This window comes from Papio anubis, chromosome 7, assembly GCF_008728515.1.
Source record: "Papio anubis isolate 15944 chromosome 7, Panubis1.0, whole genome shotgun sequence".
Taxonomy (NCBI): Eukaryota; Metazoa; Chordata; class Mammalia; order Primates; family Cercopithecidae; genus Papio; species Papio anubis.
Window position 1 is genome coordinate 39,827,699 of NC_044982.1, and position 17,859 is coordinate 39,845,557.

Sequence of the window (17,859 nt, forward strand, 5' to 3'; positions counted from 1 at the left end):
ACTATAAAGGAGGCAACACAGGCCAAACAGCAAGTTGCAAGTACATAGGAGATGATTGCAATGTCTCAAATAAATTAATGGGGCAGCCACAGGCAGCAAATAGGAAGAGGAGGCAACAGTCGAGCAAACTCAGTCAGCAGTCTAACTCAGTGGCACAAGGCAAGTGTAGATGATAGCAGAAATGCTAAACAATCTCACCTACTTACAGTGTTACAGGTATAGATTGGGCAGGGCAAGATCAGGCAGGCAGATGGCGTAGCACTTGTTAGGCCATAGTATAGGGGAATTGTAGGGGAGCAGATAGATAATGCTGGGCAGTCTAAAATGCTAAAATGGCAGATGGATACGGCAGTACCAGGCCATTTGCTGATGGACAAAGTACCAGTGAGTGAAGAATGCAAATCATTCAGCAGATGAGTGAAGTGAGGCAAAAAGGAGAGACAAAAACCAAAGGCAATCAAGCAGGAAGACAGAACGGTAGAGAAACAATGACAGATCATCAGAAGCAGTTGTATAGGGTAATAACAAGCTTTCAGCAGAGGAATAAAACACCATTCAGGAAAAGATGAGATTGAGAGTGAGGCAGTCCCCTGAACTGGGTGTCTTCCATCTAGGATACAGTAATCAATAAACTGCAAATGAGAATCCACAAGAGAACAGCACACAAATGGAAATAGCAGATGGATCTGAACTCTATTGCCCAGGGATACAGAATGACCCTAGAACATAGATACATAGCAATCCACAAAGAAATTAAACAGATGTGAAAAATGGGTCCAAGCATTTTTTATGATGATAAAAGAAACCAAAACACTAAAAATTATTAATCTGAAAATGATTGGCTGGGATTGAAGTCTTCGCTTACCCCTTTCTGGAGCCCACAAAATGGGAATGTTGGGAATTTCTGCAGCAGAAAAACAGAAGAGAAAAGGGATTTCTGACTCCCAGTTTGAGGAAAGCAGGTCAAATTTAGGGCTATATGAACTGGTTCAGGGAAATAAGAACCAGCCTGAACCTTCTCCCTTCCTCAGAATGAAACCATTTCTGAGTTATGGGAAAGGTTTAGGAAGCCCTCACCCCATCATTCCCCACAACCTCCCCTTTCACACTTACCTCCAATGCAAACAGTTTCCAGCAAGGAGGTACTTGGAAAAATTCACTCTTATGTTTACACCATGGCAAAATGGGAAGATGGTCAACTAATGGTACTTCCTGTGTAGGTCGGGCTTCTAATTCAGTGGGATCCCTTCCACTCTTTGTGAATGAGCAGAGGGGACAGATTACTAGAAACTACCTACCTCTTTGAAAGTGGATGAGAAACAATCAGGGGCAGTAATGTCAATCAACAAATAGTAGTATCAGTAAATATCTTGGTGATCTCATCAATTGTCATGGATTTTAATTCCATTTATATGTTGATGACTCCAAAAATAATATTTCTAGCCCAGATTTTCCTACTGAAGTCTAGATACATATACCTAATATCTACTTTTTTGGGGGGCAGGGGGAAGGAGTCTCACTCTGTCGCCCAGGCTGGAGTACAGTGGCACAATCTCAGCTCACTGCAAACCTCTGCCTCCTGGGTTCAAGCAATTCTCCTGCCTCAGCCTCCTAAGTAGCTGGGATTACAGGCGTGCACCACCACGTCTGGCTTTTTTCTTTTCTTTTCTTTTAGTAGAGACAGAGTTTCACCTGGTTGTCTAGGCTGGTCTTGAACTCCTTACCTCATGTGATCAGCCCACCTCAACCTCCCAAAGTGCTGGGATTACAGGTGTGAGCCACTGTGCTCAGCCTCATATACCTAATATCTAATTGCAATTCAATATCTCCACTTGAATACCTAAAGGAAGTTCACATTTCCATAACCAAAGTAAAATTCTTGATCTTCCCCCTCAAACCTACTTTTCCCATAGTCTTCTCCATTTCATTAAATGGAAACTACATCCTTCTAATTCCCAAGTCAGGTCTTATACCTGACTTCTCTCTTTATCTTATTCTATCTGTTTACCTCTCCCTTCAAAATATATCAATAATCTACTTCTCACTACCTCCACCTCTATCATTGGTCTAAGCCACTGTCATTTTCCACCTGGGTTATTTTAATAGTCTCCTAACTTGTTTCTACATTAAAATATGTCAGTTCATGCCATGCCTCTACTCTATTACACTAAGGGTGGCATTCAGGTTCCAGATGATCCATGGCTTCCTCTTTCTCCTCCTTTAGGTCTTTGTTCAAATGTCATCTTATCAATGAGGCCTTCCTTAATGGATGACCCTATTTAAAATTATAACCCTCTTTCCTGCCTGGGCTACTATCCTCCCTCCCTGGTTAATTTTTACACATAGCACTTACCATCTCCAGTACTATACAGTTTACTTGTTTTTTTAATAGTTTATATCCTCTCACTAAAATGTAAATTCCATAAAGGTAGGAACTTTTGACTTATTAGCTCATTGCTCTATCTCAACATCTGAAACAGTGCCTGGCATGTATATATCTATATCTATATCTATTTTTATACCTATATCTTGTAGGCTTTAAGTACATATTTGAGTCCATGAAGCATTAACTTCTTATGGGGTTTCCTCTCTCAGTCTCAAATTTTCAGAGTATTCTTCTGAAAGCTCACATACTATTGAGCTTTTAGATTAACAGAGCAGATGCTAGTGCACTATAGAACAGGAATGTTCTATAACAGGGTTGGCAAACTACAGCCCCAGGGCCAAATCCTGCCCATTTCCTGTTTTCGTTTTTTTTTTTTTTTGTATGGCCTGCAATCTACAAGTGATCTTTGTATTTTTTAACGATTCAAGAGATAATCAAAAGAAGAACAGTATTTCATGACACATGGAAATATATGAAATCTAAATTCACTGCCCATAATAAAGTTTTGTTAGAGCACAGCCAGGCTCATTTATTTATATCACCTGTGGCTGCCTTTGTGCTACAGGTCTGGCAGAGTTGGGTAATTTTGACAGAGACCATATGCCTACAAAATCTAAAAAATTTACCATCTGGCCCTTTTAAATAAGTGTGCTGACCCCTGTCCTATAGTATTTTATATTTAGAAGGCAAAGAGTAATAACTAAACTTTAAGCAATGATACACTAGAATTTACTGTTAATATTGTTGCTACTATTGCCCATAGTAAATGTTTGGGGGAATGTATACTTATACTAGGATTTGCTTTCAATATTATTATTATTATTAATTTTATTTTTTATTTTATTTTTGAGACAGTGTCTTGCTCTGTTACCCAGGCTGGAGTGCAGTGGTGCGATCTTGGCTCACTGCAATCTCCACCTCCCGGGTACAAATGATTCCCCTCCCTCAGCCTCCTGAGTAGACGGGATTACAGGGGCATGTAATCATGCCTGGCTAATTTTTCTGTTTTTAGTGGAGATGAGGTTTCACCATGTTGGCCAGGCTGGTCTCAAACTCCTGACCTCAGGTGATCTGCCCACCTCGACCTCCCAAAGTGCTGGGATTACAGGTATGAGCCACTGCACCTGGCCTGCTTTCAATATTATATACAAGTAGCCTCTCATTCCTCTAAATATTATTTATTAAAGAGGGTGATATTCATTCATCTATCTACCCCAGAGAGCAGCCCCATCTTGAAGGGACAAAGTACAATACCAGTAAGTCTTAAAAATGGCAAAATGGGAGAGAATGAAAAAGGAAGTAAATAGGGCCCATAAAGGGAACTTATATCAAAGTATCACACAATTAACCAAACTTCTAAATACATACCCTAACAATAGTTGGAAATTAGCATAATATGAATTTCTTTTGAATCCCATCAATGGGGTTATTAAAGTGACCTCATTATAATGGGTTTGCCTATACAATGTAATCTTGAATCACAGCAGACAATTGACACATTATAATAAGACTCCATTATAGTTATACAATATTCAAAACTAACAATTATATTCTCTCTGGTTTAAATACCTCCATTTTGTAAAAAAGAGTATTTAAAAAATTTTGTAAAACTGCATTCAGAAGCACCTCCTAATCAAAACTGACCTAGCTTTTCTTTCCATAAAGGTTTAGCCTGAGGATTATTCCACGCAAGGACATTATGTTATTTGCTGCAATACAACTTATAGAAAGGAGTGAAGAAGCTGAGGGGGAAGACACTTAAATTATCCCAGTGGCACTCATGGCTATAATGTTATCTTCATTCTTCACAGAGAGGTATACTTTATTTCTTTGTATATCAATTAGTCCTTCCAGCATGATGGACTGCTTCTTCCACACTGTTGCCTTTGGCTTTTGGTCTTGCTCATTCAGTGACACTGACAACCATCATCTTCAAACTGTACACACAAGAGAGGTTTACTGCTTCTTTCTTTTCAGCATCTTTTGAAGGAACTTGGATCCTTTCTGCTACTTCTCATCTGTGTTCCATTAATAACTATCTAAAATGGTTACTACCTCCAGTGGACATTTGTCCTTCATATTTTAGTAGCAGTTCCAAGTTCCAATACTGGTAAAATTATTAGAATAATTCAAATTGTTTACTTTGTTGCCTGAATCTACTTTCTGAGTCCCTATCAGATGCCTTTTATGGCAGGCAGTAACAACAAAGTTACGAATATTCTTCCCTTCTAATTCAGTGATATTATTCCAAGAAGCTCATAGCACTTGACAGATATAAAGTACTCATTTGTTGTCATCTTACTACATTTTATGTGAAAAGCAACAGTAAGTCCATTTCATAGATGGGCACCTAATATACAGAGATAGAAATCCATATTCCTGATTCCAGAGAGTAGTAAAGAAAGGAATATCCTGAAATCTCCCTTCCTTAGACTATGTCTCTAGATAAATATACTTTTAGCATTTTACTAATATATCTGCAAAATATTTATTTATATTTTAATTGTTAATTTCTTAGCACTCATTTTGCAAAACCAAAGTATTCTGGTATGCTAGCCTCTTTTTATTTCACAAGAGTAGATTTGGAAGGGTGAACTAGAAAGGTGATTTCAAGATATTATTACTGATAAATTCAAGCTAAAATAAGGATTTAACAAGTCCTCTTTGGTATTTCCTTTCCCTTTTCCACAACTATACTATTGTTACTTTAGGTCCTACCCTGTTTGATTTTTTCTTACAGAGAATAATTCTTATAGTATTTATTCAACCATCACTTACTTATTTTTAAAGCTAAAGCTCTTTCTAAATATATTGTAGATAACAATAGCAAAGATTTATATCACAAGGAAATATTGTTTTTAGTGCCTTGCTTATATTATTTACATAATATAACTACTCTATGAGGCAAGTACTCTTACTATCTTCATTTTACACATAAGAAAACAGGTTTTTAAAGTTAAGTAAATTATATGGGGTTGCACACTAATAACAGGTGGATCTAAGATTCAAACCCAAATAGTCTGTGCTCTTAACCACCATATTACTTTTATTATTTCTATGCCCATTATGGAGCAGAATTAACCAGTCTGTTATGCTACTCCATAAAAGGTTCTATGGGCAACACTATTTTTCTAGTTAGAACTGTAATTAGAAACAGAACTTACCATCACTTGCATGTACACTTGCTTATATGTTTATTTAACATATGATCTCTCTTATCCATAGGGCCCCATAAAAGCTGAGTGCATATTCTGACACAGAGTAGGTATACAATTAGGACATATATTTAAAGGAAACTGAATATCTAATTTTTATTTGTGGGTTCTTCACATAGGAAATTTTTGTTTTTGCCTTATTCTCAAAATTGCAAAAATTCTGACCTCAAGGAACAATGTACTCTTCCCTCTTCAGTGCTATTATGTGGAATAGGACCCTTTCAACTTAACAGTCTTAAATGCAAAGTCAATTATTGCTCTAATTATTTATCTAAATGGTCTAATTTTGTACCTATAATTTTTATACTGGTACCATTTTACTATGGAGCTTTTATTTTTTCATGCATAAAAAATAGAGAATGTATATTTTGGGCAAGTCTCTGCCTGGTGGAAAGATTAAATGCAAAAATAATCCAAAAGTAAGTAGACTTAAGGAGAATCGTAACATTTCTTTTCAAATATCAGAAATGTCATGTAAAGGAGGAATTAACCTTCTTTAGAGCACAGCCAAGAGCAGAATTAGGACAAGTGGGTAGAAATTACAAGGTGACAGATTTCAGTTTGATATATTTAGACTTTCAAACAACTAGAGTTGTCTAAATAATGAACTCTTCGATAGAAGAAGTGATGATTGAAATGTTCAGGCTGGAATGATGGAAAGGGCATGCTAGGGCTTTGAACATGATGGTCTTTGTTCTCTTCAAATTCTGAGATACTATGATTTCTCTACTATTATAAAGTTTGTAATTTTATACAAATGCTAAGCTAACTAGAGATATAGCACTGACAAAATCTATGATAACATATTCCTTGATTGTCTTGATTCTTGATTCTAAGGGAAATATTGATTGAAAAGGTTTCCAAACAACAAATCAACACAATTGGAATTTGGTGCCTTTCAGTAATTTAAATTTGATAAATAAATAAATAGATAGATAGTTACTATGTTCGCAGATTAAATCAAAACTTTTTTTTTTTTTTTTTTTTTTTTTAACCAGGGCATAAAAACAAACTCCAAAAAGAATAAAGTTAGTCCTACTGAGGAATGTATTCATATGCATTTGAATAAATGCTGATCCAAAAAAGTGTCTAAGAAAGTCCTGAAAGCATGATTTTACTGTCTATACTGACTGATAGTAGACTTATGAGTTCTGGTTTCCAAGGAATCTTTGAATAAGGACAGTGATATGGTTTGGTTGTGTCCCCACCCAAATCTGGTCTTGAATTGTAATTCCCATAATCCCTATGTGTAATGGGAGGGACTCAGCGGGAGGTATTAATAATTTAATCATGGGGCAGTTACCCTCATACTTTTCTCATGGTTCTCATGATAGTGAGTTCTCTTGAGATCTGATGGTTTTATAAGGGGCCTTTCCCCCTGTGGCTCTGCACTTCTACTTGCTGCCACCATGTGAAGAAGGACGTGTTTGCTTCAACTTCCACCATGACTGTAAGTTTCCTAAGGCCTACCACACCCTGCTGAACTGTGAGTCAATTAAGCCTCTTTCTTTTACAAATTATCCAGTCTTGGGTATGTCTTTATTAGCGATGTGAGAACAGACTAATACAGTAAATCTCTCATTTCTATATTTGGTCCCTCCCTAGCCAGTCTGAAAGAAATAAAATAATGTAGGTCTAGTGTATCCATCCTTCTATGTAAAGTGAATTCTGTTTTAGCCAGAAAGATTTTATGTTTGTATTTCTCTGTGCCTTGCTCAACATTTTCCTTCTTCTTTACTCCTACCATAATGTCTTCCTCTTTCAAAACCTGAATCCCACTCAATTTTAGCTTAAATTTTACAAAAATTTCACTGATTACTCAAGTTCACTTTTAATCTTTCTCTTTGAATAAATCTTTTTGCCTGAATTGGCTGAATATTTCTGGTACCAGGTTTATACTGTCTTGAATTGTCATGTGACTATTTTAGGAGTATATGTACTTCAGCTTTAGGTTTGATAAAGCCCAAGGTGCTTCATAAATATTTGTTACATTGAACAAAGACAATGAATGCTGTTCTTACCAAACAGGAAGGTACTAAGTGTGCCTATGATCTGAAAAAAAAAATTCTGCTTTCAGTGGACAATATAAAAATAATTATAAACCCCAGATATACAGTGGGCTATTGCTAAAAAGCTATTTTTTAACATATCTGGCTGTTTCAAGACAAGTCCTTATTTTTAAGACATATCCACCAGTTATGTTTGTAGTTAACAATAGCTATTAGAAACACAATGGTTAGTAGCAAAAGTATTTGGGGCTACCATATCTAATTAGAGATAATAGGTAGTACTGTTAAATGAGGAAGAAAAAGAATGAATACTGAGCATCTACAAAGATTACAGGCATTATGTTAGATCCTTTTACACACATTTATTGCCATTTACTACTTGAAAAATCTTGGGCAAGTCAATGAATCAATCTGTGTCACAGTTTCTGCATCTTTAAGGCAGAGCTAACAATAAATAGTACCTGCCTTATACATATATTATTTATTTATTTATTTATTTATTTTTTAAGACAGCGTCTCACTCTGTCACCCAGGTGGCCCCATCTTTGCTCACTGCAACTTCCGCCTCCTGGGTTCAAGTAATTCTCGTGATTCGGCCTCCTGAGTCTGAGACCACAGGCATGCAACAACATGCCTGGCTAATTTTTTTGTATTTTAGTAGACACGAGTTTCACCATGTTGGCCAGGCTGGTCTCAAAATCCTGACCTCAAGTGATCCACCGCCTCGGCCTATCAAAGGGCTAGGATTATAGGCATGAGCCACCACACCCAGCCTTGTATGGTTGTTTTCAAGACTAAATGAGTTAACATATGCTTAAAAGAGTTCCTTGCACATAGTAATTGCTATATGTGTTACTTTTTATTATTGACTATGTTTATTATTAGAATCAACAATTTTGAGAGGTAGGTAGGCATCAGCTAATTTAGCAGATGAGAAAACAGATTTGAACAGGTCAACTTGCCTTAAGTTTCATAGTTAGTAAGTAGTAGCACTAATATTCAAATTTAGGAATCTGACTCTGTAGTGTAAGCCTTTTCCACTATACCATATTGCATGCCAACATGTTTATACGAAGATATGACATGGGACCTATCTCATAAAATTACGATGAGCTCCTTAAAATGGGATCAAATATAACCATCAAATCTGACCATAGAGGAATGGAACATTTTATTAAATTCAGTTTTAAATACTTCAGGTATAAGGGTTTCTAGTATTCTGCTTTGTAAGCAATTTAATATTAATTTTCCTATTTGCATAGAACAGTTTTAAGATAGTCAAAATCCTAGTTCAATATGATTAATTTTAGCCTTACCATGTATAACAGGTATTTTATTTTACTCAAAACAAAATCAAATTTTCTATCAAAAACAAATGATTAAATATGGTGTTTTTTGCTATGTTTCTGTAGGAGAGTGTTTTCTGATTGTTAAAATGGCCAATATTAACTTTTAGGTGAGTTATTAAATGTAAATTCTCACTATCTTTCACAGGAGTAACAAACTGAAAATCATTAACATGTTGTTAGTAACTTAGGTCAATTTTTTCTTCTTCCCAGTGCTTATACAGTGTTCTTATTTTTGAAGCATTACAATATAAGAAAGAAAAATGACTAATGACTGCATAAAATAATACTTGTCTTATAGTAACAAACACTCAAAATTATGACACACATACATTTCAATAAATTGTTTATAAAACAATTTTTATAACTCTCTTTAATTTGTATTAGAAAACTGACATTTTCATGAAAAAAATCTAATAACCTAAGTGAAAAAAGTTTGTAGAAAAGCTTAGATATTTATTTATCTGCCCCAAAGAAACCTAAAAGTAGCCTATAAACAGAATATACCTTCTAAAATTCAGAGTCTTTTCCTAGGTCAGCTTTCTTTGGTACCATTTTGTAGTATTTTCCCTCTTTCAGCATTGGTCACTTTGTCTGATGCCTCTTCACTTCCATAATGAAACAGTTATAAGAACCTTTTTTTTTTTTTTTTTTTTTTTTTTGAGGCGGAGTCTCGCTCTGTCGCCCAGGCTGGAGTGCAGTGGCCGGATCTCAGCTCACTGCAAGCTCCGCCTCCCGGGTTCATGCCATTCTCCTGCCTCAGCCTCCCAAGTAGCTGGGACTACAGGCGTCCGTCACCACGCCCGGCTAGTTTTTTGTATTTTTTAGTAGAGACGGGGTTTCACCGTGTTAGCCAGGATGGTGTCGATCTCCTGACCTCGTGATCCGCCCGTCTCGGCCTCCCAAAGTGCTGGGATTACAGGCTTGAGCCACCGCGCCTGGCATAAGAACCCTTTTAAATAAATATTCCTTATGTCAAATTTATAGTTTCCTGGTATTTTTGCTATTTCTTCTTTTGTTTGATTATTTCATAATCATCAATTATATCAGCATACTTTTGTTATGAGGCATTTCTAAGAATGTCAGTTTAAAACTATTTTTTGTCAGTTTAAAATTATTTTTAAGAGTGAGATTTTACTTAATGTATAACAAATTCATTTTATTAATTTTTGAAGTGCAGAATTCTATATATTACTTAGAATAAGGGATATTTTATTTTTGTTATGCTGTATTGTCTGTTGAGACAATGGGGCAATACACTTCAATATGGCAGAAAAGCATTTTTTCTTTGCTCCACCTAAAATTAAAAATATAAGGAAGGAAACCTAACATTATTCGGATTACTAAAGAACCAAAGGTAAAAGTCAGAAAATAAAAAAATGTGAGTAAAGATGACTTGTTGTCATCCAACAGGCCAGGGGTGGACAGGCTTTTCTGCAAAGCATCAGATGATAAATATGTCAGGCATTATAGGCTATATGATCTTGTTTACAACTTCTCAACTCTGCTATTTTAGCCATAGACAATACATAAATAAGTGTAGCTTTGTTCTAATAAATCTTCATTTATAGACCCTAAAATTCAAATTCCAAATAATTTTTCACCTCACAAATATTACTCTCCTTTTGATTTTTTCACCCATTTAAAAATGTAAAATCTATTCTTAGCTTCCTGGACATGCAAAAAAAGGTGACAGGCTGGATTTGGCTTGTGGGCCACATTGCTTACTCCTGTGAAAGTCTCACCCATTTTTTAACTTCAGTACCAAGCATGGCACTGAACACATATTGAGGATTAAAAACAAAAGCTTCACGAATGAGCAAGTGGACGAGACATACATGTATGCTAGGCTTTTATTTAACTCTTTTACCTATGATCAAAATAATATATTAGCATACAACCCTTAATTCAATACAGCTTAGTGCTCTAAAAGTACTGAAAGTTATTTTGTGCCTTTTAAATATTTAACAGTTTAACATTTTCTAATTTACTATATTATCAAACACTTTTAAAATAAGCATAGAGATATTCTTTTGTTAATATTTCTTAATCTTTTAGCTCTTCTAGAATTTATGCATTTATGTCTAAAGGGCCCTCACTTCACCTTGCTTATATGTCTATAACTAAACTTTTATTTTTTAAGAATGATAAAAGATCCTTTATATAATAATACCTTTTTTGGACATACATTGCTTTGAAGTAATAATGGGACATAAAGGGATAATACTTTGTATAGAAATGAGTTTTACGATCTGTGGAACTTTATAATTACGAATATATCACTAGTGACAATGAATTATCCAACCTTTATCAAATCAGAAAAAAATGCAATCTGGCCAGCCACGGTGGTTCATGCCTGTAATCTCGGCACTTGGGGAGGCTCAAGTGGGCAGATCACTTGAGGTCAGCAGTTTGAGACCATCTTGGCCAATGTGGTGAAATCCTGTCTCTACTAAAAATATAAATATTAGCTGGGCTTGGTGGTGCACGTCTGTAATTCCAGCTACTCAGGAGGCTGAGGCACGAGAATTGCTTGAACCTGGAAGGTGGAGGTTGCAGTGAGCTGAGATCATGCCACTGCACTCCAGCCTAGGTGACAGAGTGAGACTCTGTCTCAAAAAGAAAAAAAAAAAAAGGAAAAAAAGCAAGCAATCTATTATTAAAAACCATTTTTTATTATCAAAACAAAATTCTAAAAAGTTGATGAGTGAGAACTGTCATGATTTTATATGTAAGTTTTGATAGCATCTCATATTTACAGGCAGGTAGAAGGCTAGAAGGCATGCAAGTATCAGATGAACCATATTCTATGATGCAGGGCCTAAAAATATTAAATTCATAATTTAGGAAAATCAATTCTGATAGCCCTATTCCTATAAAATATGTAATAAAGAAGATAAACTTTACTATACTTGATATTCTATTCTCATTTTTAATAGACCTAGAGGGAAATCTGTTGATTAAATTTTTCATTTTATCTAGAGCTCATACCCATTGACAAAATCTTTGGATTTTTTTTTTCATTCATCATATTCATCATTTTCATCCTTCATTTTTTTTTCTTACAACACACACATCCTACAAACAATTTTCCTTTGTGCTTTACAGATTAAGATAATTACTGACAATTATTGACTATAAAACATTAGGATTTTTAAGGGAGAAGTTTTACATTGTTTTACTTTTATCAAATTAGTATTTGTGCTTTCTACCAATAACTTCTGACCTCATTAAAAAATATTTGCAATCCTGATGTATATAATATAGGTAAATGTGTCTAGAAACAGCTTCTTCTCTTTAGATCCAACTATCAAAACAGACAAACTACTATATAATTCAGGTACAGAATTATACTTCTAAATTCCTATCTGATACGTCAATATTATATGTTAGATATTATAAGAACTGCAACTACTCTAGGGTGTAAAGTAAAAGGGAAATTAGTAGAATTACTTTTTAGTGGGCCTATATTGATTTTATGTTTGCTTATTATTTATTTTATTGGTATTATTTAATAGCCCATGAGTGCTACAAACTTTTGCCATATTCATATGTATTTATATATACATATAAAATATGAAGTGAACCTATTAAAGATCAAGTTATTCACAATCAGGTAAATTGCTTCTTTTCAAAAACAGAGAGAAGACATATTTATGTATATTTTAAATCCATTTAAGAAACCCCTAATATAATTTTACCTATGTAGCTGCTATAGGTATATATGAATATAAGAGCACCTCAATAGTTTTCAAATAACTGAAAAACTTTAAGAATAAAATACTGCTCAATTTCTGAATAATGAAATATACAATACCATGGAAACAGACACTTGTCAACTAGTAGTACCAAAAAAGAAAAGGAAAAAAACCCAGATACTAGAACAGCAGAAATTTAAGATTTGTGATTTATATGCTATAGAGATGGAAGAGATCAAATATGAAGCTTACCCTATCAAAATTAAGAAATAAGTTAACAAGATTCTAAAGATTTCATGGACATACCTTAAATCAAGTAAAAGGCTATAGTTGTCTATTTGGTATTACATACAAAAAAGAAAAACTATCAAATGTGTCCATTTGGTGGTTACAAAAGTTACATCGCAACAAATAAAAAAATTTGACTCTTATAAATTAACTCTTACATAAAATACCAGGAATAGTTCTCATTGAACAGTCACAGCCACCTTGGTAAATAGGTGCTTTTATTTCCCTTGCTTTATAGAAAACTAAGGCACAGAGTGGTTAAATGACTAGTCTCAATAGAGGTATAGGAGAAAAATACATTTGGTCTTTGTTCTTGATTCCTGACTTACTATAGAACTCATAAAACCCTTGGGAATTTCCTGAGTGATAGGAGTAAAGAGTGCCTTTTGTTATTCCTAACAAACCCTTTGCACCCCCCTCCTGCCTCCCTGTTTTTTTTGAGACAGGATCTCTCTCTGTCACCCAGGCTGGAGTGCAATGGTGTGACCTCTGCTCGCCACAACCTCTACTCTCAGGTTCAAGTGATTCTCATGCCTCAGCTACCCGAGTAGCTGGGATTACAGGCGTGTGCCACCACACCTGGCTAATTCTTTGTATTTTTAGTAAAGACCTGGTCTCCACTTTGTTGGCCAGGCTTGTCTTGAACTCCTGGCCTCAACTGATCCACCCGCCTGGGCCTCTCAAAGTGCTGGAATTACAGGCATGAGCCCCTGTGCCAGGCCCAAACCTCTTCAGATCACACCTGAGTTTATGCTAATGAGATTACTTAGGGTGCCTGCCTAGATAGCCTCAGGATGGGGCTGGTCTGGTCATTGGAAAGTCTAAGTTGTTAGAACATTGGAATTTTCAGTTCCACCCACTGAGGGGTGGGGTTGGAGATTGGGCTCTATAAAATCTCTTGAACAATGGGATTCAGAGAGCTTCCAGAGTGATGAACTCATCAAGGTGCTGGAGGGGTGCTAAATACTGAGAGGGGGTGGAACCTCCTTGCCCCTATACCTTGCCCTGTGCATCTCTTGCATTTGGCTATTCCTAAATTGTATCCTTCATAGTAAACTGGTAAGCATAAGTAAAGTGTTTCCAGGAGTTTTTGGACCTATTCTAGCAAATTAGTGAATCTGAAAATGGGGGGTTATGGGAACCAGCGGACTTTGTAGTCAAGTAGGACAGAATTTTGAGTAGCCTGGGGATCTGGTACTTGCCACTGGCATGTGACGTGAAGGCAATCTTGTGGACTGAGCCCTTAAATCTGCGGAGTCTAGTACTAATTCCTGGTAGGTAGTGTCACAACTTAATTGAAATAAAAAGAAGGACATCTGATATCTGTTGAAGTTGAAGAATTGGCTGGTTCGAGTAAAAAAACCCAAATAGCATCAGAAGTGTGAGTAAAAACACTCCATCTATGGTCACCTTGTTGATAAGTAGCAGAGCCAAAATTCAAAGGTTTGAATTTTCAGCCTAGCATTTTGTATTAACTGGAAGCCTCATAGGATATAAAACATTTTGTGATGTAAATTATTTCCCCACAATGAATTATCGAAGGAATTAAAAATAATACTGTTATTTGGTTATGAATGAATTTTCTGGTGAAATTTTTTCTATTTTTCTGTTATGGAAAAATATGAAAATATCAAACCATCACACAAAAAATAGGCATATGTAAATCCAAAGTGATTTACTAAAACACTTAAGACAGCACCCAAACTCCAAAAATCCATATCTTAACGTAAGTAGTCAATGTTCTTACAAAGAAACAAAAGATAAGCACACCTCTGCAGGAGATGGCTTCCTTCCCAATTGTACTTTTTCAGTTAGTCATAGCATAAAAGAAATGTAAAACTTGGCCAAAGAACCATTAACTATAGAAGCCAGAAGCTAAATAAATTGTGTAAGGATGACTTCATTTATGCAGTTGAAGTTAACCTCTCAATACAGCTTTATTTTGATTGTTTTAAAAGCCAAAACTATTTTATTTAAAATCCTAATTATAATAATATCAAAAGTTTATGTACCATGGTTTTTATATAGAGGAATAGAAAAACAATACTTCTTAAAATTGCATTTTCATATAGTAGAGCAGCAGTTCTCAAAGTCTGAAAGTATGGTCTATGGTCCAACAACAACATCTACATCACCTGGGGCCTTGTTAGAAATACAGATTCTCAAGATCCATTGCAGCTTTACTGAATCAGAAACTCTAGGGGTGGGGGGTCAAGCAATTTGTGTTTTAGTAAGTCCTCTAGTTGATTTTGATGCAGGATAAAGTTTGAAAACCATTGTACTATTATAAGAAGGCCAGTAATTATTTAATAGATGCAGAGCAAAAGTACCTTGTAGTATGTTAATAAGGTAATAGATACAATAGTGTACTGATTTGAAATAGAAAGACATAGTAAATATTAAGTTGAAATTGATCCAAGAAACACATTTGGTTGGGGGTTTGGGGACGTAAAGGAAACTGTCACAATTGGTAATGTAATTTTATGTATGGCTCTGAGGTGACAACTGTGGTTTATGGCTTCCTTAAAGAAAAAATACACTCCCCTCCCATATTAGTTAATAGTGCTTATTCTTCATTCTTTCCCTAATTTTTCTTTCTATATATAAACAAGTTGAAGATGATTCATGTGTTCTTCAGCCTAGATATTAATTCTACTTTTGAGCTCATTAAATTCTGCATTTAAATGCTGTTCACATTTAGAATTGCGGAAAATATATCCCTTTTCAACAAAAGTACTGTAAAATCATTATATTCTATTGTAGTCATCTTACTGTAATTTTAGACAAATGACAAGGGTACCTCAAGAAAAGAATTATATTGACAAAGCACATCAGACCAGATGCCATGCTAACCATCAGAATTCTGCTATCACTTCCTTTGGAAATGTGCCTAAAATTAGGCTGACATCAAGCAAATGACAGATTACCTCTGGATCAGTTTAATCTTCCTCATATTGTATCATTTCTAGTTTAAGCCCAAAGAAAAAAAGTCAAGAAACATTTTTCACAATTCATCCACAGCGAAATTTTCACATTATTAGAACTACACGTTATTTGTTATGCCTAGCAAAGTTATAACAATAATATAAATATAGTAAAAAGGATTTAAAAAAACATGATTAGTTTAATCCTTGAATATGAAAAGGCATGTACATCTTACCTCTGGAGTGACATCTCGTGGTGCAAACCCTGTTCCTCCAGTTGTTAATATCAAATTAAGTTCCTTTTCATCACACCAATCTATCAGGGTTTCCTGAAAGAAAACAATAGTATAGTCATGTGCAGAAGAACTTGCCTGCTTGCTCAAAACATCCCAGTCCTCGGACACTTTGTATTCAGCGAGGAAACACAGATTCTTTTCAACAGCCAGTAAGAAAACTTTTAAGCACAATTCATGGAACAGTTTCACTCTTGATCAAAAGGCACTGAAATTTTGAGTACTATTTTATTAATTATAGAAAATGAGGATGCAAGTATCAAATTCTTGAAAGTAAATAAAACATAAGAAAAACCGTAAATAAAGAGCTTATAATTAATGGCTTATCTGAAGTTCTTTTTAGCCATTCAAAAGACACTACTATGACAGTTATAGAGATTAGAATTACATATCATAAAATTCTGGAGCTGGCAGGGTCTTTAGCAGATGTGCCTCTTTATTTTCTAATGAGCAACTGAAGTACAATGTGCTTAAATAATTCACAAAGTTACACACCTAGTTTGTAACAAAGTGAACTAGGATCTCCATCTGCTGACTTTTCCTATTCTTGCTAATTCTATCAACCGATCCTACATTTTAGCCATTTGCTAAGAAGGGCAATTAAGTGCTCATTAAATTATAATCATATACTTGCATTGGTATTATATTATTTCATCATGTTTTTACAATTCAGAGTCAAAATTTAAAAATATAATTCATCATTTAATTGCCAATAACTCGTGTGAAATACAAATAGCAGGCTGATACTGAGATGTACAATACAGTGCTCTCAGTTCTCAAATTCATCAGTGACACAAAATGTAGGATGATTATTTAGAATAAATCCAAGACCTAAAAAATGATTTTTTCCCCTTTCTTTGCAGATCTGTGTTTTATTCTGGTATCATAGAAATGCAGAGCTCAGAGCTCTAAATAAAGGAAACTTTTCTGTGCAATGATTAATGAATGGCAACAAACTATTTTTTAAAAACATAAATTGTAGATAACTGAGAGCCCATCTAAAGAATTTTGATCCCTGATATAGTTATAATTTTGTTCTGAGAAAGCCCCTCAAAAATCAATGATTATTATAATAAAGGTGCTTATAAAGTGGTTTCATAAACCAAAGTTAAAACTTCAATTGTCTGTGCTTCATTTTAAAAAGTAGAAAAGCTTAAATACTCACTCTTATAAATAGCTCTCTATTCTTTCCGGTATATAAAAAAAAAAAACAGCCGGCAGCAGTGACTCATACCTGTAATCCCAGCACTTTGGGAGGCCGAGGCGGGTGGATCACGTAAGGTCAGGAGTTCGAGATCAGCCTGGCCAACATGGCGAAACCCCGTCTCTACTAAAAACACAAAAATTGGCCAGGCATGGTGGAGTACACCTGTACGTCCAGTTACTCAGGAGATTGAGGCAAGAGAATCACTTGAACCTGGGAGGCGGAGGTTGCAGTGAGCTGAGATCGTGTCACTGAACTCCAGCCTGGGTGACAGAGTGAGACTCTGTCTCAGGAAAACAATAAACAAAAAACAAAACCACGGTTGATACCACAACTCAGCAATGTGTAGATTAACTGTCTTTGTTTTCTGACTGATGTATCCTAGAACACCTTAGATCTCTTTGTAACATTCCTAAGTACTTCCATTATGGAAGTGAAATGCCTGTGCCACAGTTTTCTCACCTCTGATCGCAATCTATTTATATCAGATCTTGAT

General features: G+C 35.2%; 1 protein-coding gene and 1 long non-coding RNA gene across 17 annotated transcripts in view; one reads left to right on the forward strand and one right to left on the reverse strand.

Annotated features, from left to right (window-relative positions):
• LOC103886321 overlaps positions 1 to 6,601 on the forward strand; it is a 47,501-nt gene extending 40,900 nt beyond the window's left edge. The window contains exon 2 of the long non-coding RNA XR_004185391.1: positions 4,052 to 6,601. This is a non-coding gene — a long non-coding RNA (uncharacterized LOC103886321). The remainder of the gene's footprint in view (positions 1 to 4,051) is intronic.
• Positions 1 to 17,859, reverse strand: part of GPHN (gephyrin) — a 429,045-nt gene that overhangs the window by 359,330 nt on the left and 51,856 nt on the right. For 9 of the 16 annotated variants that reach the window (XR_004185388.1, XM_021941883.2, XM_031669110.1 and 6 more), the window contains exons 2-3: positions 16,103 to 16,195; positions 866 to 904 (exon numbers count right to left, since the gene is read on the reverse strand). Coding sequence is in view for 14 of the 16 variants with exons in the window: in XM_021941883.2 (XP_021797575.2) it covers positions 866 to 904; positions 16,103 to 16,195 (132 nt within the window). In the remaining 2 variants the exon portion in view is untranslated. Of the gene's footprint in view, positions 1 to 865; positions 905 to 16,102; positions 16,198 to 17,859 lie in introns of those variants that run through there. The other 7 variants (XM_031669113.1, XM_031669112.1, XM_031669108.1 and 4 more) reach the window with 2 other exon arrangements.